This window comes from Chroicocephalus ridibundus, chromosome Z (genome assembly GCF_963924245.1).
Source record: "Chroicocephalus ridibundus chromosome Z, bChrRid1.1, whole genome shotgun sequence".
Classification (NCBI taxonomy): domain Eukaryota; kingdom Metazoa; phylum Chordata; class Aves; order Charadriiformes; family Laridae; genus Chroicocephalus; species Chroicocephalus ridibundus.
Window position 1 is genome coordinate 61243239 of NC_086316.1, and position 25337 is coordinate 61268575.

General features: G+C 40.6%; 2 protein-coding genes across 2 annotated transcripts in view; both read right to left on the reverse strand.

Moving 5' to 3' along the window:
• ARSB (arylsulfatase B) overlaps positions 1–14916 on the reverse strand; it is a 66420-nt gene extending 51504 nt beyond the window's left edge. The window contains exons 1-4 of the mRNA XM_063319353.1: positions 14611–14916; positions 11122–11308; positions 8508–8698; positions 7727–7934 (exon numbers count right to left, since the gene is read on the reverse strand). Coding sequence (XP_063175423.1) covers positions 7727–7934; positions 8508–8698; positions 11122–11308; positions 14611–14901 — 877 coding nt within the window. The 5' untranslated portion in view covers positions 14902–14916. The remainder of the gene's footprint in view (positions 1–7726; positions 7935–8507; positions 8699–11121; positions 11309–14610) is intronic.
• Positions 14917–19111: 4195 nt separating this feature from the next.
• DMGDH (dimethylglycine dehydrogenase) overlaps positions 19112–25337 on the reverse strand; it is a 48101-nt gene continuing 41875 nt past the window's right edge. Inside the window, exons 15-16 of the mRNA XM_063320464.1 lie at positions 20932–21066; positions 19112–20252 (exon numbers count right to left, since the gene is read on the reverse strand). Coding sequence (XP_063176534.1) covers positions 20037–20252; positions 20932–21066 — 351 coding nt within the window. The 3' untranslated portion in view covers positions 19112–20036. The remainder of the gene's footprint in view (positions 20253–20931; positions 21067–25337) is intronic.

Below are 25337 nucleotides of genomic sequence, written 5' to 3' on the forward strand. Positions count from 1 at the left end.
TGTTATATATCTAGTGCTCCTTTGAAGGGCTGGGGCTTTATGAGCAATCATGCTCTTATACTTAATCAGAACCATATGGAGGTCAGTGTGAGGGTCCATCCAACTGGAGGAGAACTGGAAAGTATATTAAAAGTTAACTGTGAAATTATTTCATGTGTAACTTACAGAGTTTTAGAAGCCAATTTAACAGTGTTAGTGTCTCCGTATTGTTGAAAACAGACCACGTCAATGAAGTGACTCACACCACCTACGACATTTCTACAAAGCAGATTTCTAAGTTTGCAACTAAAAATAAATAAAAGGAGCAACATGCAAACAACCTCAAACAAAAATAAAAAAAGACAGAAGACAGGACAAACCCCATATCCCTATACCTTTCTTGCTGTTGCCGATTTCTGATGGGGAGGCTACAGAAAAGCCAAACCCCAGCAGTTTTGTTTACATGAAGAGATGACATCTCTTTTCTGTAATGCAAAACTGGGCTTTGTATGATTTTGTTTTAAATACTATTAAAATTATGGAGGCAGTCAATAGTTTATAGTAATAAACAGCAAAGAAGGGGAACTACAAGCAATGCTGATACAATAGTTCAGAACCCCCACAGTTGTTTGCAGTCATGATACCACTACGTACCACTTAATATGCACTTATTTAAAAATGAAGTGATGGATATAAGCAGGAGATAAGTCTATACGCATAATTCTCATACACAGAAGTTTGGACGTAACACTACAATCAGTTGCCAATATCAACAAAACAAGCAGGCAGTTAGCTGTTGCACTTTTTTTTTTTTTAAACCCTTTTTAATTTTCTGTGTGAATTTCGTGTATATGAAAGGGAATTAAATAGCACTCACTAGTGCCAGACACAATACGAGCGAGCAGCAGACAGCTTCAATGCACAGCTCTGTAAATGCATCTCATTTTTGACCTCCAGCATTCTTGCTAAAAGTCTAGGTCACAGAACAGGACTTCAGAGCCCTTCCTTTGTGTGATTTAAGCTCATGGTTGTGACTCACAGTTAAACAGAGAGCGCTGTCGATAATAGCAGTAAAGGATCACATTTGAGGAAAATTTCTCCCCTCTGATCTTCACAGCATGAATAATGCTTATTCTGTACGTGTTCCAAGTGCGGAACTCCCATTGAGGTTTCATTAAAAAAAAAAAAAAAAAAAAAAGAGTACCGAACACACAGCAGAGATCTACACTGCGGATAGCAGGCTCACAGCGTGAATTAGAGAATAACTTTGCCCTTAATTTGAACTCAAATTCTTCCTTGCTTCCCCATATTGCATATTACAGTTGTTGCTGTGTTTTTCAATGGTGCTGCAAGTGTGACAGAAATGCAAGCACGCTCCCTCTGACGGCTAACACGAAACATATATTTCCAACGAAACGAACCAAAATCATTTGTTTAAGATCAGCTGATGAAAAAGCATCTGTTGTATACTTCAGTCTGATGCTGTATAGTCTGAGAGGAAAGAGTAACCTTGATGGTTCAATATAAGCAGCAGAAAAGCCACTCAAATAAGCGTCTTTAAGAGTGCTGACACATTATTATATTTTCAGCACTTAATACAGATTTTTTGTGTGCGTGATGGAAGAACTACTGAAAGCCTTTCCATTAGAGGAACAATAGAAACAGAAAACTACATCTTCTACTATAAAATTCTGCTAATGTAATTTTTGTTATGCTTTAAATACACCCATAGGGCTTTTATTTTCCATCAAGGGAACATAATACCTCCACCAGAGCACCATTTGCTGAGCAACTTTACTGAGCATTTACAGAGCAACTTTTACTGAGTTGTGCTCAGATAAATCAACCTCTGTGGTTTTTCTGTAACTCACCAGAACTGTCTCTTTATTCTCCTGACTTTTCTAGAGTGGAAAAAGAAAAAAAAAAAGGGAAAATTGATCTCATGGAAAAAAAATGCATTTGATGTACACGAGATTCCAACAGTTACAAATTTAGCCCTACAAAAGCTGCATGAACAATGTCCTTTTTCACCCTATTGAGTACTTTTTTTTTTTTTTTTAAACTCCCAGTACAGCTTTCATGATAGGAGCAATCCTAGTGCAGACAGTTTCAGGCGACTGCTTTGATTGTAAGCAGTCTCAGTAATTAAACAGATCTCAGTTGTTACAGACTCTGCTGCGTCAGGTCTACACTAGCATTCACCATCACTAGAGAAACACAGAGGGTTAACCTAAAAACAATGGGAATAACCTGACAAACTGTTCTGACATCTGCAGTAAGCAAGTTAAATGAGACACAGTTGAGAAAACTCTGGACTTGTCCCAATGACAGAGCCCTGAACCTGACTGCTGATTTGGGGGTAGAAGATTCTGACACAAAGAATAATGGCTTCTTAAACAGTGTTATGGAGAACAAGCTAGTATAGTTTAATAGTAATCATAGTTTAAGACAACCTTTTAAGAGCTATGGGAAACTATTAAATGTTGTTAACACGTAAAATGAGTTGTTTTCATCATTCATCTCAGTCTGAGAAAAAATTTGCTAGGGTAACTATTAGCAGGCTTAAGTCAAAGCTTTACACAAAAACAGCCAGTTTGCGACTGTGGGCAAAATTCACTTCTGAGTTCCATTTACAAGTGAACTTCACTTCACTCACTGGCATTTGCTAAAAGCAGGAAGAAAAATTCAGGATTCCACTTCTGCTGGAATTTTTAAACACAAAGGGAAAAACGAAGCGAGGGTCTCTGACACAAGGTCACCCTCTGTTCAGGAACTTGTGTTTGGAGTGTTAGGTTTTCCACGGAAAAAGCGGGGTGGATGGGGAGGGGTTAATGCTAGAAGGAAGAGAAGATAAATAAACATTTCCTACAAAACATTTTAGGTTGACACAGGATTTTAAAACAGGGGAAAAAAATAATTACTATATTGACTATCAACATCTTCTCAGTTTTCATTTTGAAATTAATTTCCATCACAAGATAACATTTCTGCCTTTGATAATATACTCTTACAAATCAGACTAGGTGTCTCATTACTACCACCTGCATCGTATGGCAGAGAAAATATTCTTTTTGTTCTAAAAAATGTATTCTTACCACCCATACTTTAATGTGGAAAAAACCTCAAACAAGAATAACAGGGGAGTAGAAAACACCAACCACATGCACCTTTCACTATTTATCATTGACATGCAACAACTGTGACCAATGCAAGTACAGTGACCAGCCGCAGCTTTTGCCTGTATAAGAACAAGCTTAAATAAATATGAAATAGCAAAGTAGTATTTGGGAATATAGGGACTCAAATAACTATCTCAATTGAAGTGCTTGCAGCTAAGGCACCTGTTCTTATTCCCTCTTAGGAAGCAGCAGATGCTCAGGCAGTAGATGCCCCGGCATCTTCCTCACTGGCAATGCACCGAACCTCTCAGAACCTCCTGACAAGACCTTCAGATCTGTAATTGAGAAGGTTTACCAAAAAAAAAATACAAAAAATCTGATAACACAACCTTCAAAATCAGCACGTCTGACAGCACATCCAGAGAATAACTGCTCTAACCAATCTGTCCTTCACTTAGCTTGGACAATCTGCAATGAAAAGTCTCTGGGAAGCCCATTACCAACGAAAGAGAAGGCGCAGGAGTTCATTCAAGAACAAAGACATCAGGGAGAAGTTAAAAAACTGACCTTAGGGAGCCAGTGAAAGTCAGATCCCTGGTTTCTACCGAAGTAGCAGCTGGAAATAAGCAAGAAAAATCCCAACACTTTATTAGACAAAAGCCACAATATGCTGGCTGGAATGACCAAAAAAAAAAAAAAAAAAAAAAAAAAGAGAGAGAGAGTGAGAGAAACTGAGAAGAAATCTTTATTAGGGTACTTCTTTATTAGGGTACTATGAAATTTTGGGGGAAAAAAAATTTAGCTGAGTGAGAGAAAGACTGCATAAACATCAGTATGTCCAAAACAATATGTGCCTTTACTAATTATGATTCTAAAATGATAAAAAGCCCCTCTTTTGGAGTGAAAACAGTCATCACTATCACATGCTCCATTATGGAAAGGATTTATGTGGTTTCCTCTTAGCAACATAAACCAAGGCTTGAAAAGTTCCACATATTTTACTGTTCAAAGCCCTCTTACGGCAGCTACCAGACACTACAGTGCTAATCCACATGTAAGAATTAACAGACATACTGGAAGAAAGAGCAGTAAGGAGTTTTGCTCCAATACTATTTCGTATATTAGAACGCTGAAAGTTAAATAAAGCAAAGGATAGTAGCTTTAATACTGAACTGAAATTAGAGGTTGGATTCCTTTGCTCTAATGTTGGCAAGTTTCCAACAAAATTACTTAGAATATGTTGCAGAAACTATAAACACATGGTATTTTCAGCAAATGCCCACTTATTACCTAAAATCATAGGTCTATATTTGAGGCAAAATTTGGACTCTAAGCCAGTGTTAATAGTGCTGAGGTAAATTTGTACCACTTGAATGCTTTTTATGACCTTTATTTTAAATCAAGGCCCTCTTCAGGGAAGTTGGTAGTTACAGTCTCTTATATTTTCTAAAAAGAAAAATAAACCCTACATCTCATTCTTTTTTATTTCAAGTGGATAGAAGGCCATGGGTACCCAAGAAAGTGCTGCAGCTTTTTTACATGTTTTGCTTGAATAGGCAATGGCTTCATTTTCACCACCGATGGCATTAGCACTGACTTACTTCTATCTGCAGTATAAAAGGCGCTCCATAAAAGCAAATTTTATTCCGTATCACACCAGTCAAAACTTTGCAAGCTACTACTTGATACACAAATATAACAGCACATACCATTGAACTAGCTCGGTTTTTTCTTTTTCTTATTTACCTGTAGAAATAGCTTGTGTACCTGTTCAAAAAGACACCAGACATGTTGATTTACACAATATACTGATGGAGTCAGACTTTGCTAACAACAAGATTACTTCATTTTTGGCCCGGCGTCTCCATCAGGCCACTTTAAAGAGGAACTGGAGTTCTTCTACACATTTTACAAGGCCTTTTTAAAACGTGCAGTATTTCCATTTGCCAACTGGCATGTTTTCAAGGCAATCCTGGTTGAGCCATAACATATACAAATAGGAAGAAACACGAAAGAGTTTAATAAAAAGAAATCTACCGTGACAGCAAAGATTATATCATGTTCTAGAGTATTTCAATGAGCACTCACTAAAAAGAGATCTCTAATTTTGGGGTCAGCACTTCACAGTGAAGGAATCAACCGGAAGACTGTATGTTTGCTGTGATGCTACTTGCTATAGCACACAATAGCAAATGTAAAATTACTGTAAATTGTAAATTATTTTTTGGGTGGGAATTTTGAAGCAGTGAGAGATGCAAACACCCAAGTGTGAATTTTGGCTGCAACTAAACACGGAATAGTATTGAATCTAGTAAAATCTGCCATAAAGTACGGTCTTCGCTTCTTTTTCCTCTGCAGGTTTCCAACACTACAGTTATCAAACCACACAGGTTTATAACAAAACAGAGTGCTTTTATGATTCTGTATCTTTAAGTACTATGCTGAAGAGACACATATGTACTGCTCATTAAAATTATGGACACACTTTATCCTTCCCTAGATTCTCCCTTGCAGTTTTCATTTAAATCCTTAAATCGATTCCTAACCTCACAACATGGGAAGAAGTTTCTTGGAAAGAATTCCTGATCAGAGAGGGAATGTGTCTCCCTTGCTGTCCCAGGAGAGCACTTGGGGCCGGGAGAGGGGGCACAGCTTCCTCGAGCAGGCATGCCCTCAAGAGCTGAAGGTAATATCATACCATAAATATATACCCATATTATAGCTACCAGTGCACACCAAAACGCCCATTTACAGAGGACCTGAAAGCTGTGCAGAGAGATCTCACATAGCACAACTCTCTGAACAAGATGCTCAATTGCAGACCCTCTCGTGTTTCTTTTCAACCACTTTCTAATGCCAATTTTAAAACACACCATACAAAAAAGTGATAATATAATATAGAAAAGCTGAATGGATTTCACGCTTTTTTTCCCCCTTTTTTGGCCTTTTTTAATGCTTAAATGTTTTTGACATTTATTTTTTTTGGAAACTAGATCTTTAATATATGCAATGTCTTATGCCTGTGAAGAATAGTTGTTTGAAGTGAAGAGAGAAGACTGAAAAAAAACCAAATCATTGCCCCCTGACCTGTTTAATCTAGGCCTAATTTCCCTGCATTTCAATCATATTAAATTCCACTCATGGCCATGTCAATTAACTCAAGACAAGTCCCATTAGATGAGGCAGACACTGGATTCTCCTGACTGACTGACTCTTGTTGAAATGTACCTGTAATTGATTGCAAGATAACTACTGTTAAAAGCAGGGTATACTGTCACTGTTTGTAAAAAAACATTTTATAAACAAAAAAATAAATTTATCTTTTTAATTCAGTCCTACCCTGTAATTCCAACGCAGATGTCTTTAGTTTTATTCCACAAATGTACTGAACAAACATTACTGAAATAACTCTACCAGGACCCCACCAACAAGCTCTGGATTTTTTCCATATGGAATAAATATTGGTATCATTTTCCATATGGCTTTGCTTACTTTCAGTTCTAAATATGAAAACATCGTAAACAGAAACAGGCATAGAAGAGTTATCGAATCCTGTTAAAGCCGAAACCTGGACACAAATTTAACACCACAAGGCAAACAGGTTTGGACTCAAAACGAAATTCCAAGATTCCAAGTGCTATAGGAAGCAGCTGCTAAACTCCAAACACATCACTGCACTTTTGTAAAAACTTGGGGTTTGGGGAGTTTGGTGAGGGGTTTTTTGTTGGTGGTGGTTTTGGATTTTTTTTAAAGTGTTCATTGAAAATTAATTTGCCATTTTGACAGCCCTAATATGTAAAGCCTGAGCAAAAGAGCAACTGTAAGCATTGAAAGGCTTACATTGAAAGGCTACGTCCAACTCCCAACCAAACAAGAACAACTATGTCCCTGAAACCCAGCCAAGCAGCTGTATGTCAAAAAGGCTGTTTCATTCCTAATTTAGAAACAATGGAGACTACTTTGTAATGTATTATTTGCATTATCCTAATAATCTAGAAACCAGATAGTGTCATAGCACATACAAAAACTTAGCCTGTAATTTGGCGGCCTAGACTATATCATCACATATTAAGCTTTTTAATTAACAGATCTTTGCTTCATGGGAGTAAGGTGCCAGTGAAATATTCCAAGCAAGACAAAAATTACATGTTATATGGAAATAAGGGAAGTAAAGAGTTTTGTCTTCAAACTGCTTGGTGTCTGACCGTTCGTGCTTCATGCAACACGTGGCAATTTACAGACTGATCAGACAGCTATCTGTGGCTCGGGACAAATTAATTTGCTCTCAGTAAGGATTCAGTTCTGACAGATACTCGGTAACCACAGGGCAAGAAAGATGCCTCCAACTTCACTGCACTCCTTGGTTTTTACAATGCTGTTTTCACTCCGATAGGAGTATCCCCCATTGGCACAGACACTTCTTCAGAATTGTTTTCGTCATGCTTCAGAAAGCTGCAAGAGGGAGGACAGAAACTGCTCCTTCTGGTATAAAGTCCTGTTTCGCTTTCATCATTCTTTTGTAGTTAGAAAATATATGGGGGAAGAACAGAGGGGCCAGATGTCTCTGAAGTCAGCTTCTTAGATACTGTGTCAAAGTTATTACTGAAAGAATATTTAAATGAACTTACCAGTAGAGAAAACAAGAACTGTGTTGTCCCAAAGACCATATCTTTTCAGAGCATCAGTAAGATTTCCTACAGCTTCATCCATAAGAGTCACCATCGCTGCATAATGGCGCCTCTTTACATCTTTAATGGAGGAATATGGTTTCATGTATTCGTCAGGGACCTCGAGAGGTTCATGGACAGACTGGAAAGCGAGGTAGAGAAAGAGGGGCTGGGGTGGGAGGGATAGAATGGAAATTAGTTGAACATACTTGTTTTAGTTGAAAGTACCAAATGCGAAAGTTACTGCAGCAAAAGCAGCCTTCATTCATCAACAGCTGCAGGGACTGTGTTTTGATTTATTCTACTCTTCTCTCTTCTAATCCCTAAACATAAACTAATAAAACTTTGACAAAGGACTTTTGCAAAGCTGTGTAAAAACATCAGGTGTATCTTCATAACACAGTTGTTAACAGGTTTTTTCTATGAGACTTCTCCCATTAAACTTTCCATTCTCTTTTTTAGAAGAGCAAGCTACATGATAAATCATTTCTATAAATTCGTTACTTACACTATTAAAAAAAGAAACAGAGAAGCGTATCAGGGCAGGGCTGTGCAGCCAAAGCTGATTCTGACAGCAGATAAGGCAAGTTTTACCAGTGCTACTTCTCGCATTTAGCTCTACGTGCCCTGCTGAAAAGCCCCGAATTGCAGCTCAAGCGCAGATCTCTCTATTAAAATTTCATTAGCTTTTTTTTAAACGTTCTTTAGTGCTAAAGTTATCAAAAACAGTTGCTGACTGTACCTGCTCAGTTTTATGATTGGCTATAAGATCGATAGCTCTTTCTGTGAATAAATTAGTAGAGTACATGTTTTTAAACCCAGTTGCAACTTCTTCTCCATCTCGGAAGTCCAGAGCGCAGCGTGTTACATTCTTTGCTTTGATGAGGACGCAACGGTCATGAGAATAATAATCCTCACTCCCCAGAAGATAGCCTAGAACAGGAAAAAATGTCAAATAAGCTGGCTAACATAATGTCGTATAAAGAGATACATCGGGGAGAAAGCAAGTCAAAAATACATGTCAAAACTTTAGTGGTTTTGAGTTCATCCAACATTTGACCACCTGTAGTGACATCCCTTGACAGGTCTAAGTAGGTCAACATTTAATACTTCATGGACTTTTTATTGTTAATGCAAATAGTAATTTCGAAACACACAAAAGATTTTGGAAGAAGTTCAATGACTTTATATTCATAACGTGATATCAAATATACTAGCATTAAACTAATGCAGTGATAGCAAATGCAATGACCCATCCATGTACTACTCTGATTTTTAGTGGGTATGATTTTGTACATTTGTAGTTTCACAGAAAACTTCTCTATCAGAAAGTTCGGACTTATTTATTTATTTATTCAAAAACATCCAAGTATGAAGCACTTTTAATGTCAGCTGTAAAGCAACTTCTGATCCACTGCTGACACCAACTGGTGAAAAAAAGACACTATTATTTAAAGATACCTAAAAGAAACAAACTATGCAAAAATTCTAGAGGTACAGATTTGCTCCTATCAAGGGCTATCTTGTCAAGCATTGAATGCTTTTGCTTTTTATTAACCAGAAACAAACCTCTTTGAGATTTTTTGAATCTCAGTAATTGTTACTTTGGAAATTAGATTTCAGATTTATACCCCAATATCCTGAAAAACAAGACAAATCTGCAAAAACGTATTCTTAAGTTCTGCAAAACCAAACTAAAATTAGGGACAAAAGTACAAAACAGAGGAACTTCACTTGAATTTTTATCCGTCAGCTTCAAGTAGTTACCTGTGCAAAAAAGTATGTACAGAAAGAATGAAGTTCTGTTTTAAAAATAATACAGACTTCCAATACATTTTTAGGAGGAAAAAATGGCTTTGTTTCAAGGCATAAGGAGAGATTTTGTGGGCAGACTGCCTACATCAACATACTCAGAGCCGCGAGCTGCATTTTTCCATTTTGAGTGCCCAGCGGGGGAGACACCGCTTCAAGTTTGCCAAAGAATCAAATGCCCCTTAATTGCAATTAACACCTACTGAAATTACATGAACATTGTAGGATATTAAAATGCTACATTCTCTGAAAAATAACGTCACGTGGGGCACTCAATGACCATGCCCAGAGCCAGCCTGTACTAAGGCCCCTGCATTAAGAGCCTACTCGGACTCAGGGTGAAATATCCCGAGGAGCATCAGCCTACCTACATCTATGCTGTCAAAAACAGCCCAAGCACCCGCAAAGGGATGGGAGGAGGCATGTATGTTTAAGCAGCGAGTCTTTATATTACAATCCATATATATTAGCTTAATTCAGTTGTGGAACCATGGCCCCAAGCTCCCTGAAGACTCCAAAGGTACAAACAATCTAAGTGAACAGTTCTTCCCACCTGAAGTTTGGATCACTACTATAATGGGCACGTAGCAGAGTCAGGCTCATCATTTAAGTGCCTAAAGTTAGACAAGAGCAACGTGGAAGTTTCTCTGTATCTTACTCTCTCTGCTCTTTAAGTGGGCAGCAGTGCTATCAACGGCTTGCAACATTATTTTGAAGACGACAAACTGTTTTGAAATTCTCCATTTAATTAAAGTGTCTTGAAAACAGCCAAGGGGTGATGGACAACTTTGCATTCAGTACCATGCAGAATGAGACGTATCGCAGGCAGCCTGGTTCACCTAACACCTGCGGCACTTGTGCAGAGCTAATAAAAGCCCAGTCGACACGAGCCTTTGCGAGAGGAAGGATAAACAATATGTAGCTCCAAGTTGGTTTGTAGCACAGTCACACTTGGACAACCTAATTCTGGCGTTATGTTTTTTAATCTGAAGATTTGGCTTCATAACTTGTGAGTTCCTGCAATAGACCTTTCGGATACTGTTTTATGGAGGCTCTCACACCATCCTCCTTACCAGAGGCTCTGGAAAACCAGTGCTACACTATTCACAAAGCATGAACACAGTGTGGTATGATGTCTGCTTCTTTCTTAAAAATATCAGCTTTCCGAAGTGTAACATCATTCGCAGAGCAAGCAATGTCTACTGTCTAATCTAACACAAAACACTTAGATTAAAGACACTTACAAAACCAAAACAATCACTACACCTTAAATCTTCTAACTGTCATGGAGCCAAATTAAATGCAGATCATAAGACAGAAATACTTTCTTTGGAGCCACTCAACAATTATATTTTCTTCAAGAAGTTGTAAGGTTTAGGCATGCATTTAAGGCACTATTTTGTTTTAAGTAGTTATACTTTGGAAACACGCATGCCCAGGTGTTGATATACACTAATAGTAAATCTGCTGTTCTTAGAAGAACTGGTCAGTTTCTCATAATTTTTAATGCCGCGGTTGTTGCCCACACTAAATCTAACAATTACCAAAGTAAGTATCAAATCCTCTGCGGGTTGGAAGGCATTCTTTTCTGTACATCCCTAAATGCCACTTCCCCACCATGTGAGTAACGTATCCCGCCTCTTGGAGTAGCTCCGGGAGGAGTTTCTCGTCCAGTGGCAGACAGCTGGGCTGGCATGGCCAAATTATCTGGTGTTGTAAACCTGTGTGGATCTAGCAGAGAAAAGAAGGATGGGAGATGGGTTACAACGCAGCAACGTGTTCCTCTGGGCTACTTTATAAGCAGGTGCAAAAAGAAACAAAGCTAGCATTAGTTTTAGGGTGTGCTGCCTTCATGGATGCAGCACCAAGGAAGATGAGGAGGCCACAGGGGGAGGGCAGGGGGAGTACGAGGAAGACAAGGAAATAGCACTGCAGGGGTTTACAACATCTTCCCAGGCATAAATCTAGTGCGATAAAAAAAAAAAAAGCAAGGCCTTTTGCGTTTGCATTTAAAAACCTAACAGGAAGCAATTACCGTTATGGTCCCTGTGGAGGCTCGGGATAACATCTCGACACCAAGTGAGAGATTTTAAATGGGATGGAGATGGGCAAAAAGGTGGATGGCAGGTGAGGGGGACAAGCTTTTGCCTATACCAGGGAACAGTCACGGGAGGAAATGGTGATAAAGGCTAAGTGAGTGCCTTTTGCATTATTCTTCTAAATGTACATTATATACACACATTACGTATTTATTTACGTGCTTAAAGTGTATGTGAGCACTTTTACAAACAAAGCATGTGGATACTGGGGATAACGCAAGTTTTGGACACTGCGTAGATCTGACCTCTCGTAGTTCCACCTGAGTTTCCAATCTTAACAAGTGGTGAATTTTGTATCTCTTTGCACAAACATGACTGATTAACTATTATCCAAGTAGTACATATTGCTTGATGCAGGAAACCTCTCCAGTTCCTGTGTACTGTGAGTTGACTTTTCTGAACTTCCCTATCTCCTCCAGGAAAAAAAAAAAAAAGCACTACCTTAAACTTAGGCCAGCAAACATACACATGCAAGTATGAATATCTTATTTGTTTACTAAATATTTCCAGTAATCTGCCTCTGTCAAAGCACAAAACCTCCAAGACCCCCTAGAGCATAAGACATCAGATTTTATATCTCCACTAAGCAGTGGAGATATGGTGTAGCAAGCTGCACAATTAATTTTTAAAGCATCACTTTAGCAACACTTTGAACTCACTTTTAAACAAACAAACCCTGATCTCAGGCAAGTCGGTAAGCAGACTCTCATAAAGGGCTTACTAGTTACTAATTTTCTTTGAAACAGGAGTTGGAAAAAAAAATTGTTTTTTAAATGCAGTATTATAAAAAGATTACTAATATAGTGAAAGACACAAGCTAGCAAAGCATCGTAGTTTCTTCCACTGTCTCTAGAAAGCAAGAAAAAGGAGAGGAAAATATTAAAAATAGTAATAAAAAAAATACTATCACCTTCATAAACCAGTATCTTTGCTTTTCTTTCTTTATGGACTGCAAGATGACTATCAAAATTCCAGCTCCAGATAGGAACAGATTTCGGTTACTTTTTCAAAACTCTGAGCAATTATTAATCACACCAGTAGGTAAAACAAAACAAAATCCTACATATTTGCTACATAATTATTTCCTGCACACAACTTTCCTCCTCAACTTTATAGAAAAATTACGTCCATTTTCTAATATCACTCATTACTCACTTGTAACAAGGTCAACATGAAGATGATTAAATTATCAAGTCAGATACATATGATGAATTTAAATCAGGACTGAACTACGAGCATTTCCAATTTCCACTTTAAAGATCAGATGCAGCACTGTCCAGTTAACCTGGACCCAGCTCTAGATAATCATATTCGGAGTATGAACTGTATTATAGAAATAGTCAAAATGAAAAAATGTTTTATGTTATGTACATAAGACAATGTAAAGAGTTGGTAAATAAAAAAAAAAGTCTTCCTATTCTTTATTATCTTGCTATTCTTTATTATTGACTTTTGGAGTTACTAGAAACAGAACACATGTGGCTTGGAAAGAGCAAGCATCACCTAGAACAACCTTCCTGTGACAAGAAGAAACATCTACTAATACAGGATGACATTTATTTTCATTCTGAACAGTTTCTTTGACAAATAACTCTGGTAAACATGCATGTGCAGGACTTTTTGAGAGAGAAAGTTTCTGAAATACACTTAACCCTTTGTGAGCTCCTCCTTTCTGTCTGTGCTGTATTCTTCTTTCCCCCTTCCTCATTTTTGCCAAAGTTGCAATAAAAAGAAGGGAGGAGAGGGGAGTACAGCAGTACGATGAAGTCCAATTCTTACACCTGTGCAACTGAAGAAAATGGGGAAAATCATGACTAGGACTACGGAGCAGCTAGTCACCCTGAGTAAGGGCCACTCTGTGTGCACTCCATCAACGGGTGCATAAATGTCTACACCTATGTTACCGTATGAAGAATGTACAGGTTAGGATGCATTTAAATGCTGCACTGGAAAACAGGCTGCATGTCAACTGCGCGCCTGTCCAGCTGAGAAGTACGTAACAGAAGGAATATTTTTTCATGATACACTGCCATGCCTGTTAATACAACTGATGATTAGCGAGCACCTCAGGTTTTCTGAAGCAGAACAGCTTGCCCGAAGCTCACGCTTAGTTTACTGCTCTGCCAAAAGCAAGTGAAGTAATTCTGTCTGCGCATAAATGCAACTGGTTTTTGTATAGTAGCCTTCTCCCGGGCGCATCTTCGTGTGAGATACAAGGCCGAACTACACAGAGTGTTGCTAAGAAGCAGCAGCAGAGAAGCGTCCCACCAGCTACCTGGTGACAGGCTGGGGAGGGTGACAGAAGGGGCTGGGAGGGGGTTGCTTCCACCAGGGGTGGTGGGATGGTGGGATGGAGGGATGGTGGGGGGGAGAGGTGGCAGGATGGAAGGGTGGCAGGGTGGAGGGATGGAAGGATGGAGGGGTGGTAGGACGGAGATGTGGAGAGGTGGGGGGATGGAGGGGGGAGGGATGGAGTGGTGGAAGGATGGAGGGGTGGAAGGATGGAGAGGTGGAGAGGTGGGGGGATGGAGGGGGGAGGGATGGAGTGGTGGGAGGGTGGCAGGGTGGAGGGGTGGAAGGATGGAGAGGTGGAGAGGTGGGGGGATGGAGGGGGGAGAGATGGAGTGGTGGAAGGATGGAGGGGTGGAAGGATGGAGAGGTGGAGAGGTGGGGGGATGGAGGGGGGAGGGATGGAGTGGTGGAAGGGTGGCAGGGTGGAGGGGTGGAAGGATGGAGGGGTGGTAGGATGCAGAGGTGGAGGGATGGTGAGGTGGAGGGATGGTGGGGTGGTAGGATGGGGAGGTGGGGGGATGGAGGGGTGGAAGGATGGAGGGGTGGCGGGACCCCAGTGGCTGTCCCGCCGGCGTGGCCACGCTGGGGCAACAACTCGGGGACCGATGTTCGCCGGCTGCCCGCCGGGACGCGGGTCCCTACCTGGTAGCGGCCGCTGAGGAGCTGGCTGCGGGAGGGGGTGCAGAGCGGCTGTGTGTAGTACCGCTCCAGCCGCACGCCGCCCGCCCCCAGCGCGTCCAGCCGCGGCGTGCGGATGGCCGAGCCGTGCCAGCCCACGTCCCCCCAGCCCAGGTCGTCGGCCAGCACCAGCACCAGGTGCGGGGCGGGCGGCCGCCCCGCCGCCGCCAGCCCCGGCAGGCAGAAGGGCAGGCAGAAGAGGAGGCAGAGCGGCGGCGGCAGCGGGACGCCCGCCCGCCCCGACATCCCCGACATCCACCAGGAACTGGGCCGCGGGGACCGCCCCGGGGACGGGCCACGGCGGCGGAGGCGGCGGCTCCTCCCGCCGGGCGGGCCGGGCTGCGGGGGGGGTGTCCCTCCCTGCTGGGCCGCCCCCCGGTGCCGCGGCTCTGTGGCGGGCTGTGCAGCCGTAGGAGCAAGCCAGGGTGCGGGGCGCCCCGCTGTGGGTGGGAGCCGTGGGGCTTTAGGGCGAGAAGTTTATGAAACGAGTCAAAAAAAAAAAGAGATTGTGAAGTTGTTGCCGGTGCTCGCAGAGCGTCCGACGCGGTGACGCTGGAGTTCGTGTTCCTTCAGTTCCTAGGTGAAACATGCGTTTTAAGCCATGGAGCCTTTCCTAGGGGAACCAGGGAACTGCTCGCAAGCTTGTGTGTCGGGTTTCCAAGGAAGTCAGTACAACACTCTGAGTAGGGGACACTGTATTCTGCTACAAGTAACCACAGTGTTATTTCTGTCTTCATGCGGGACCCCACGGCAGCTTATCCAGATGTGATGCTGCCAGCAGGGTTCACTCTGTGCATAAGCAAAGTGTGGCAGCTGCGAAACAGCCCGGCCTTGCTGCGTGCCAACCTGTGCTACAGCCTGGGAAAGACGAATTGCCACCGCCGCTGACGAAGCAGCCGAGCTGTGTAAGATGGCAATCATTCCTGTAGGCGAAAAGTGCACGGCCTCTCTCCTGCCATCATCTGCTGCTGCTCTCGTCCCCTCCCCTCCTGCAAAACCGTGAGCCACCCGGTGCTTTTTTTCCCCTCTTCGTTTTGCTCGTTGGGATGAGAAGCCTGGGCCTGGGCCTGTCTGTAAGGTGGTGCTCGTGACTGTTACACAGCAGGAAGTGAAGCAACCCAGAAGCAGAAATAACAGCCATGTCAACAGGGCTGTTTCTTCAGACCATGTAATCTTCTAAAGCAATATGGTAAACGACCACCACCTTAGTTATGATCTTGATGAAATACCTAAGACTGTGAAAGGATAGAAAATAGCGGTCAAGTCTGAATGATTTTGTCCATCCATGGCATACACATAAATTTCAGAGTCCAGTTAAAGATCAAATAACCATGTGTTTCACATTTGCTGGAATGGTACACACGTGCATTTCCAAATTTATATAGCCATTTGGTAACAGGTGAAAGAACAATCCACACTAAAAATTGTATTTCTTGGTAAGAAAGGCAAATATTGAGTATGCCAGAGTCCTGTCTGCTTTCTTTTTGATTGACAAATCTCTGTAGAATGAAAGTTCCTGCTCCTATGAATGAAGTCTAGTGCATAAGTCTACAAATTTACCAGATATTTTTTTATAAATCCCAAATAATTCCCTGCTGGTTTGAAAACAACAGCAATGGTAAGTGATGCCACATTTTTTTTCTACAGTAAGAATGTGTGTGTCCATGGCTAGTATTAGAACACGAAGCAAGAATACTGTCCGGAAGTTAGTTTTCCCTGAAGTAAATTCCAGGATTTGGTATTTCCCTGAAGTAAATTCCTGGCTGGCATGTGGCTATGAGTTACGTTTTCTGTGTTGAGATGTGATTCATACTGTTCAAAAGGCTGGAAAGTTCCAATCTATCTTGTTTATAGCTCAGATCCCATTACCAGTCATAGTTGTCTCAATGAATTGTGTATTTTAATAGCTTCTTCCCTGCCCTTATTATAGGCAAAGTTCCGTTCATATGTTTCCATTCCCACGGAAACCATTCTTGTTCACTCAAAAGAATGACTTTGAAAATCTACATAGTGTGGATGAAATCGTAACTGTTGGATACAAATTTTGGAATAAAATTCATAATAGCTATTCACCTGACATGTTTCCAAAGGTATCATGGTGTTCAAGTGCAGCTGAACTCATATATTCCCTTCTAGTGGAGTGCCAAGAGTTATTTGCTGGTTATCCTGCTCCACCAGAGCTGGATACCCTGGTTGCCCGAGCTGCCAGAGTTAAAACATTAAGTTGTACCATCTAAAACATAGACAGCAGATGCTGCACAGTCACAATCTGGATGTTGCTGCCTGTCATATTTTCTTAGTGGTTTTGTTTTGGTTTTGTATTACTACTTGACAGATTTGCAATCCCAATCAGAAAATACTGTTTGTATCAGAGAGTGTTCTCTTGCATCAAAATAACAAATCCTGGAAATGGTCTGTGTTCAATTCCCTATGTTTCAGTATACCTTTTCTGATTTGGGGATGAATAATTTGGATGCTGTTTTGAGGCCAATGACTGATGAAGTCATTAGAGTGACACACAAGATTATGGTATCCATGTCGAATTATCATTCCACACGAAGTATGAACATGGCACATCTTGCCATAGCACGTAGGAATTTGGAACAAAAATTCAAATGCTGGTAGTAACATCTACTCTGGTGTACCAAAACTCCCTAGAGATGGAGAAAGAATAAAGGAAAACAACAAAAAATCTGTCTGAGAAAACTGCCTTCTGACATGTCCTGATCTCTCCATGCACAGAAATTTCAATATTTCAGAAAATTTCCTGGATGACCAACTGTCATTTTTTCACCTCATTACAGAGGTGTCTCCTCTGTTAGCTAACAGGGTTGCGGAAGACTCAAAAGATGTCCCTGCCAGTCTTTCTACCCTGGTATTTCTGTTTGATTGGCTAGAAGCCCTCTTAAAACGTGGATGCACTACGTAAACTTTCTTGCTCCTATTCACTTCCTCTTGCTGTATCCTGACACCACAAGTTTATGCAAGACAGTATCACAACATATAATGGAAAGAGGCAGTGACAGGAAGCTGTGAAAGCCTTGAACACTTCCCCATCCCCTCCTTTTCTTCAGGTTTATCATTTTGTAACTCTGAAAGATTGACTTAAATGTGCGAACATTTCTGTGGGCATGACTTGTAAAGCTTCGTCCCCTTGCAGTTTAGTTTATCCACAGTGTGGAAAATGCTGCAACGTCGAGCTATCCTAATAAAGACTCAGTAAGCTGATTTGGGTATCAGGGCACTAAACAAGAAGCAACATCAACTAGGATGCCCTGTCAGACATAGTGCTCTCAGAGCTACAGTACTTCCAATATTCAGCCATGCTTGTGTAAATCAGGTATCTCTGCTCCTGAATGCATTGTTAAAAATAAATACACGGCCGTTCTTAAGAGGTAACAGAGTGCAACAAGCTCTCAGATACTCCATTTCTCTTATTTATGGTCAGTGATGAACAGGGAGTTGTTTTGGTCTTATAAGTTGTCTGCAGGAAAGAAAATTTACTTTGCATTGCTTTGTCCCAGAAGCAGCATGCTATGTTTTTTTGTTTGCTTGCCTGAATCTTGAAACAAAATTAACTGGCCAAGGCTCAATCTTTGTGAGACTTGGGTGACAACAGCTGTCCATGAGAAGCCCACATGGAAATCAGTGTTTGGGCCTCTATAATACTACACTGTAAAATGAGACAGGTAGCTGTCTGCATCTGCAACAAGGAGAAATTAGTGGCTGGGAGATTACAGCTGGAAATGAGGTACAAGCCCATGGAGGGTACAGTTTCTGAGCTCTACTTGATTTGTAGGAATTACAGCTGTGATTCATTACCTTTTGCCCAGGCTGCAGAAAGCCTGTCCCTTCGGCACAGTCAGACCAATATGGGTGATGTTAATGAACAGCACTTCTTTCTTCCAAGCTGGAAAAGGAGTTACAAACCTGATTCTAACTTCCAGATTGGGATGTGGAAGGTATCTTTGAAGCAGAGTTTTGGCATAGCGAAGCTCATTAGGAAAGCATATGTGAGAGCCTGTCTCAGGATAACTGTTACTGTACACTCCAGCGCATGGTGTCTAGTGCATTTGCACGTTCTTGGGAAATACTGAAATTCAAAACTATGTTCCTAAATTAAAGAATATTGCATTGTGTTGTATTTTACATTTCTTAAACTCTCAAGGAAACATAGTGGCTAACTGCCTCATTACAAATAATGAGGTCACCTTTAAATATAGTAACCTCTCTGATTGGTTCAGCAAAGTAGAACTAAATCACTTCTTAAAGCATAACAGAGAATAATTTCTGAATGGATTTCTCACTCAAGATAATACTACATGCAAACCCGCCAAACCTTGTATATTTTATTTTACCTGCTTTGTAAAAGATATTTAGAACAGCACAATGCAATGCCAGCTTACTTTAGCAGGAGGAAGCATTGATTATTCAAATTGTTTTTCTCCTGGTATATTCTATTTATACATTTGCTTCTTTGCTGAAGATTTAGAGACACCAACTCCTTTGGAGGAGGTACATTTTGGACATTATTCATATTCATATGTTCTTTGAAAAGGTTTATCTATAGCCTAAAGGGAAGTGTTAACTCTTTCTAAGTTGGAAATTCTGACATTGTTCTTATTCAAAAGAATATTTGAGCATATTATGGAAATCAGAAGAGTGTTTTAATAATTTAGTGTGTTCCCATCATTTACATTATCCCACTCCTGCTTATTCATGTAAAATAATGAAGAATGGGGTTCATATCAATGTTTTATTAAGAAGAATTAGATTTTGATCTTCCGTAAGAATTTCTGCCAGGGAGACACATTGGAAAAAAAACGTTAACAGTCCTGTTTGCCTTTAATATTGTCTTTATTATTTTTAATGATTGCTGGGATGTATTTCAGTTCCATAGGAAGCATTTCTGTGCAGAACTAGTGATATTATTTTAATGATATGTTTGCAATGTTATGTTGTAAGGACCCAGGATAAGCTACTTTACCCTGAGTGCAGGCAAAGGAGGAACTGTGAGTGTCAAGGAGGAGGAAGAATTTGCTATTGGTCAATGCCAAGAGCAATTTTCTCCTCTGCGTTAATTCAGATCTGCCAGCCAATGTGGGAGCAAGCTGAATCAATGATCTACTCATTCCCTGCCACGTGCTGCTCACAAGTCCTACTGAGAATGGGGAACACACACTGGTTCACGAACTGTGCTCAGATCTCTAATGTGAATAGCTCATATACGTAAGCAAGAGGGTAACAACACCAGCGAATTTCTCACTGATTATGGCAATGAGCATCTTGTGTCTAGTAATTAGCAAATCTGAGTAGTTTGTTTCTCTTAATTTCATGCATATTAATGGAAATATTTCCTACTGCACAATATATTGTATCCTTATCTGTGTTTATATTTTGGGACTTTCACCCTTTCTCTGAAGGCGCATTCTCGTTGGTTCAGTCAGCACCAGTGGCTCTTGTATAATGGTTGCTGGATAATTTTTTCCTAAAAGTTCAACTTCCAATTTCTGTCCAACTTTGCTGAGTTCTGTGGGAACATATGCAAAAGCCAGACTCTGCTGAGCACTGTAACTGAAAGTTCCAGATGTGGTATTGCCAATAACCTGAAAAAAACCCCACAAACATTTATCGTTATTTTCAAGATGCACTGAGGTTTTAAAAACAAAACAAAACAACAACAAACAAACCAAACAACTGTAAATCTCATATACTAGTTTTGGTATATACACTTCAAGCATCAAGCAAATTTCAAGTGTGTCATGCACTTCATAATATTCTCTACTGTGGGGACATCACCTTAAACTGGGAAGTCTGTGCTCCTTGAAAAAACAGTTTATTCCTGTTGTGTTCAATTAAGGTTTTACTGGAACAAACACTATACACATGCATACATTTGCTATATACAATAATTTAACTGCTAGTGAGCATTTCAATATATAATCTGTGCTGGTGTGGAGGCCTAAACTTCGCTGTTTTCTTTTAAGTGATTAGCAAAAGTGTTGTTAGGACAATGGTGAACTTGCAGGAGAAGACAATGGGTGAGCTAATTACTTTAGTCTGTTCCAACTCTAGTTTCTGTGACTTGATGGTATTTCACATTTTTTTTGTAGCTATTCAGTTAATCTTTGCTTCCTGCTTGAAGATTAGAAAATGGTTATCACAGCATCAAATTGTTCTGTGCCCATAAAACAAAAATAATGCATTCACACTTGAAACACAAAGTTAGATTCTGTTCATGGAGAATGAACATTAGCTTCTTGTAACATGATCTGTAGTCCTTACCTTGCCATTATACCACACACTTTCATTTCCCTCTGGATCAACGTTATCTGTTTCCAGGGTGAGATATACCAGTCGTCGTTTGAGCCCCTCTTCTTTAATCTGCTTCAGTGCTTGCTTTCCTGTGAAGTCTGCTGGCTGAAAGAAATAGAAGACAACGATACATGGTTATTCAGGTTCTGCAAAAAGTTGAGATGCACGCGTTTAAATTTGTCTTAATTTGTTTTCCTATAACTTAAGTATTCCATATGAAATATAGCTTAAATAAAATCTTTGACAGATATTACATCTTGTATCTTGGTGTTTTTATATTGGTACATTGTATCTTGGTAACTTTATTGAGTATTTTAGTTTTTCTAGATCTCAGTCCCTTAGAATCCAGAATTCCAAGTGTAGCAGAAATACATGTATAGTGAGACGTGTGTTACAAAACTGTCTGCACAGTTAAGGCTGTGAGCCAGAAGACTGTGTTTCATTTCAGTTTCTATAAAAAACCTGGAATACCAATACCCAAATCCTAAAGCCCTGGCCCCCCTATGTGGGCACACATCCTTTCTGATGCCATCAGCAACCATGATAGCAATTTGTTCCTATCCCAGTTTGGTGTCCCTGCCAGGCTGCAGGGCTGGCAGTTTGATCCATATTCTTGTTTTCAGTATATATGGGTTTTTTCCATATTTACTGTTTTATGGAATAATGCAGCATGTTAGTTAAATAATAATACTATCTTTTGGAGTTTTCTTTTTCAGCTTGCCTAAAAAGGTACACGCAGATTCTCATGTTTCTAGAATCAGACTGCATAAATGTGTGACAATACAGGGGGAAGCCATCAGTAAGTCTCTGAATCTTAAAGGGTATATAAGACAGTATTTATTGTATGTGATAACGTTGAGCTGATTCCACTAAACTAGCCTGATTCCATGGCCAGGTTGACAGATATGAGTTTATTTTGCTTACCGGTAGCTGTGAGCCTGACTTGTTTCATACTGTTATCTCCTGAGTCTTAAATGTAACTCAGACAACTTCCTTATTTAGTTGTCTGGGTAGAGAATAAATTGGAAAAAGAAGCCAAAAAAAGAAAAGTTGTTATAAACTTTGTGGTCCTGGACAGAATGTCTCAAGAACCAAGAGAAAGCCTCTTTCAAAGATGCTGACAGTTCTGACAGTTCAGACAGAGGATAAAATAGTAATCAGGCTGGATATCATTATTGCTAATAACTGTGCAGTAAGTATTAGGAGCAGTGGCTTACAAATTCTGCCTATTTATTTCTTCTTTAAAGGTATCGATCAGGCAGAACGAAAGATTTGTATTCAACTAATTTGCCAGATCCATACCAGCCTGACCACGTGGGCAAGAAACATAATAGCAGTTACAAGGTCCTCTAGCTTTCCAGCCTTTGCTAAGAAGATGAGTAGCAGTGAAAGCTATTTTAGGACACTTGATCTTAGGACACAGTGACAGCTCTAGTAGGTCTGAAGCAGGAATTATATTCATTTGATAAGCATTGAAGAGAAAAGAAGGGAAATATTGTTGAAGACATCAAAAATACTATTTCTGGTAATGTTCTTTAACTTCTGTAGAGAATCATTGCACTGTCAGAATTACAAGCAACGCATTATACTTGTACTTGGAATAGATTATTATGCAGCTAGTTTATGAGTTATTCTTTCTGTGGTCCTTGCTTAAGTTCACATATGTCTATGTGTAGGCTCAAAAGAAATTACTAAAGCGATGAGGAGTTTTTGAACTTTGAAAGATTAGACTCTGTAAGCAATAGTGCAAAACAGATTATGAACCAGTTACAGGCCAGTTAGTCTGAGAATCAAGGTGGACCAACTGAGGATAAGGCAGATGTTGCACATCAGGATCATAGATGGCCCCCTTCGCGAAAAGACAGCATGAAATACAGAACCAGACCCAGACCAGAAAAAGATGCGACTCTGAGGATTCATTTTAGAACATAACTTTGAAGATGCTGCTGGAAAAGATAAAGCAAAGATCTCAGACCAGACAATAAGCAGCTACTGGTAGTTCCCTCCACTTCCCATAGAATTACATTTTTACTACACAGGAACATTTATGAAAGGAAACACCTAAAACTAGAAACACAAATCACAGTCTCCTAGAATTTGTTTGCATTGGAAGGGACCTTTAAAGGTCATCTACTCCAACCTCCCCTGCAATGAGCAGGGACATCTTCAACTAAGATCAGGTTGCTCAGAGCCCCGTCCAACCTGAGCTTGAATGTTTCCAGGGATGGGGCATCTACCACCTCTCTGGGAAACCTGTGCCAGGTTCACCACCCTCATGAAAAATTTCTTCCTTGTATCTAGTCTAAATCTAGTCTAAATCTACGCTCCTTTAGTTTAAAACCATTACCCCTTGTCCTTGTTGCTATAGGCCCCAGTAAAACTTCTGTCCCCATCTTTCTTATAAGCCCCCTTTAAGTACTAAAAGGCCACAATAAGATCTCCCTGGAGCCTTCTCTTCTCCAGGCTGAACAACGCCAACTCTCTCAGCCTGCCCTCACAGGAGAGATGCTCCAGCCTCCTGATATCTTTGTGGCCCTCCTCTGGACCCACTCCAGCAGGTCCGTGTCTGTCTTGTACTGGGGACTCCAGAGCTGAATGCAAGACACCAGGTGGGACCTCACCAGAGCGGACTAGAGGGGCAGAATCACATCCCTCCACCTGCTGGCCACGCTTCTTTTGATGCAGCCCAGGATACGGTTGGCTTTCCAGGCTGTGAACACGCATTGCTGGGTCATGTCCAGTTTTTTCATCCACCAGTACACCCAAGTCCGTCTCAGCAGGGCTGCTCTCAATCCCTTCATCCTCCACATTGATACTGGGGGTTGGCATGATTCAAGTGCAGGACCCTGCGCTTGGCCTCGTTGAACCTCATGAGGTTCACATGGGCTCACTTGTCGAGCTTGTCCAGGTCCCTCTGGATGGCATCCCATCCCTCAGGCGTGTCAGCTGCACCACTCAGCTTAGTGTCATCTGCAGCTTGCTCAGGGTGCAGTCAATACCACTGTCTACATCACTGATGAAGATATTAAACAGCACTGGTCCCAGTACAGACCCCTGAGTGACACCAGTTGTCACTGATCTCCATCTGGACATTGAGCCATTAACCATTACTCTCTGGACGTGACCATCCAGCCAATTCATTATACCAAATAGTCCACCTATCAAATGCATATCTCTCCAATTTACAGAGAAGTGTATTGTGGGGGACCATGTCAAAGGCCTTACAGAAGTCCAGGTAGATGATATCAGTAGCTCTTCCTTTGTCCACTGATGGACAAATAAGACTGTATACCACAGCATGACACAGACTAAAATGCTTTGCATGACACAGAAATATAAATGAATTAAATATTCTACAGGTACACTTAGCACAGAATCAACTCCTTCCCATACATGCTAATGTAGCACCTAGTGTTTAGGCTTGAGGACCGTAACTGTGGAACTAAACACAAGTATTCAAATACAACGTCATATACCCTGCAGCCTTCTGTCTTCCAGATGCTGCTCTGGGAGAGGTTAGGTCTCCCTTCAGTCCTATGTCATATTTTCCAACCCAATGTGGACGTTACTGACACACTAAGGCATCTAAAATGGCAGTATGAATGTCTGCAAAGCCTCATTTTTTTGTCTCCTAGTAATATAACAGTAGCCACAGAGAGGACTCCCTCAGAACAAGCTTTTGACAGAAATCTTCTGTTGTGCCCCTTTCCTCAGCCAAGTCACCATCAAGTTTTCTAGAGGAAAGAATTGTAATCAGTGACTTTGTGAATGCCATATCACACAGCACTGATGTAGCTACTGCTGTACTGAGAGCACAGCTCCTTTTTTCTGGAGTATGCAGATACTTGTAAGTGCAGAGACATAGAGAGAGATGAAAGCCTTATAAAACACTGATCATTTTAATGTTTGGGGTTGTTGTGGTTTTGGGTTTGTTTTGTTGTTTTTTTTTAATTCAAGATTTCTGGTTAATTTATACCTCTATGAATTCATCATTTAGAAATGGGAAAACAGTTTCCATAAAGGTTAATGCAGCAATCATAATCAGAGCCTTGAGTACAACCTGGTAACAGATGTGTACTGCTTTTATGGGTCACTTCCAGATTAGCTTTATAGATGACAGTTAACTTCTGTTAATATACTAATTACTGGAACCTTGAGGTTGACAGCAAAAATAATTTTGTCTTCCACTTCTTAATTACCTTTTAGATACGGAAACCATTAGAGCAAGCAGCTAGCAGACTTTAGAATCTATGTATCTCTGAATCATTCATTGCTTATTGGTTATAGCTACCAAACTAAATTCTTACCCAAATAATTTTAACTGGGCCAGGCTTTTGGTCACCTGGAATAAATCACTACATAGTTCATATGCTAAC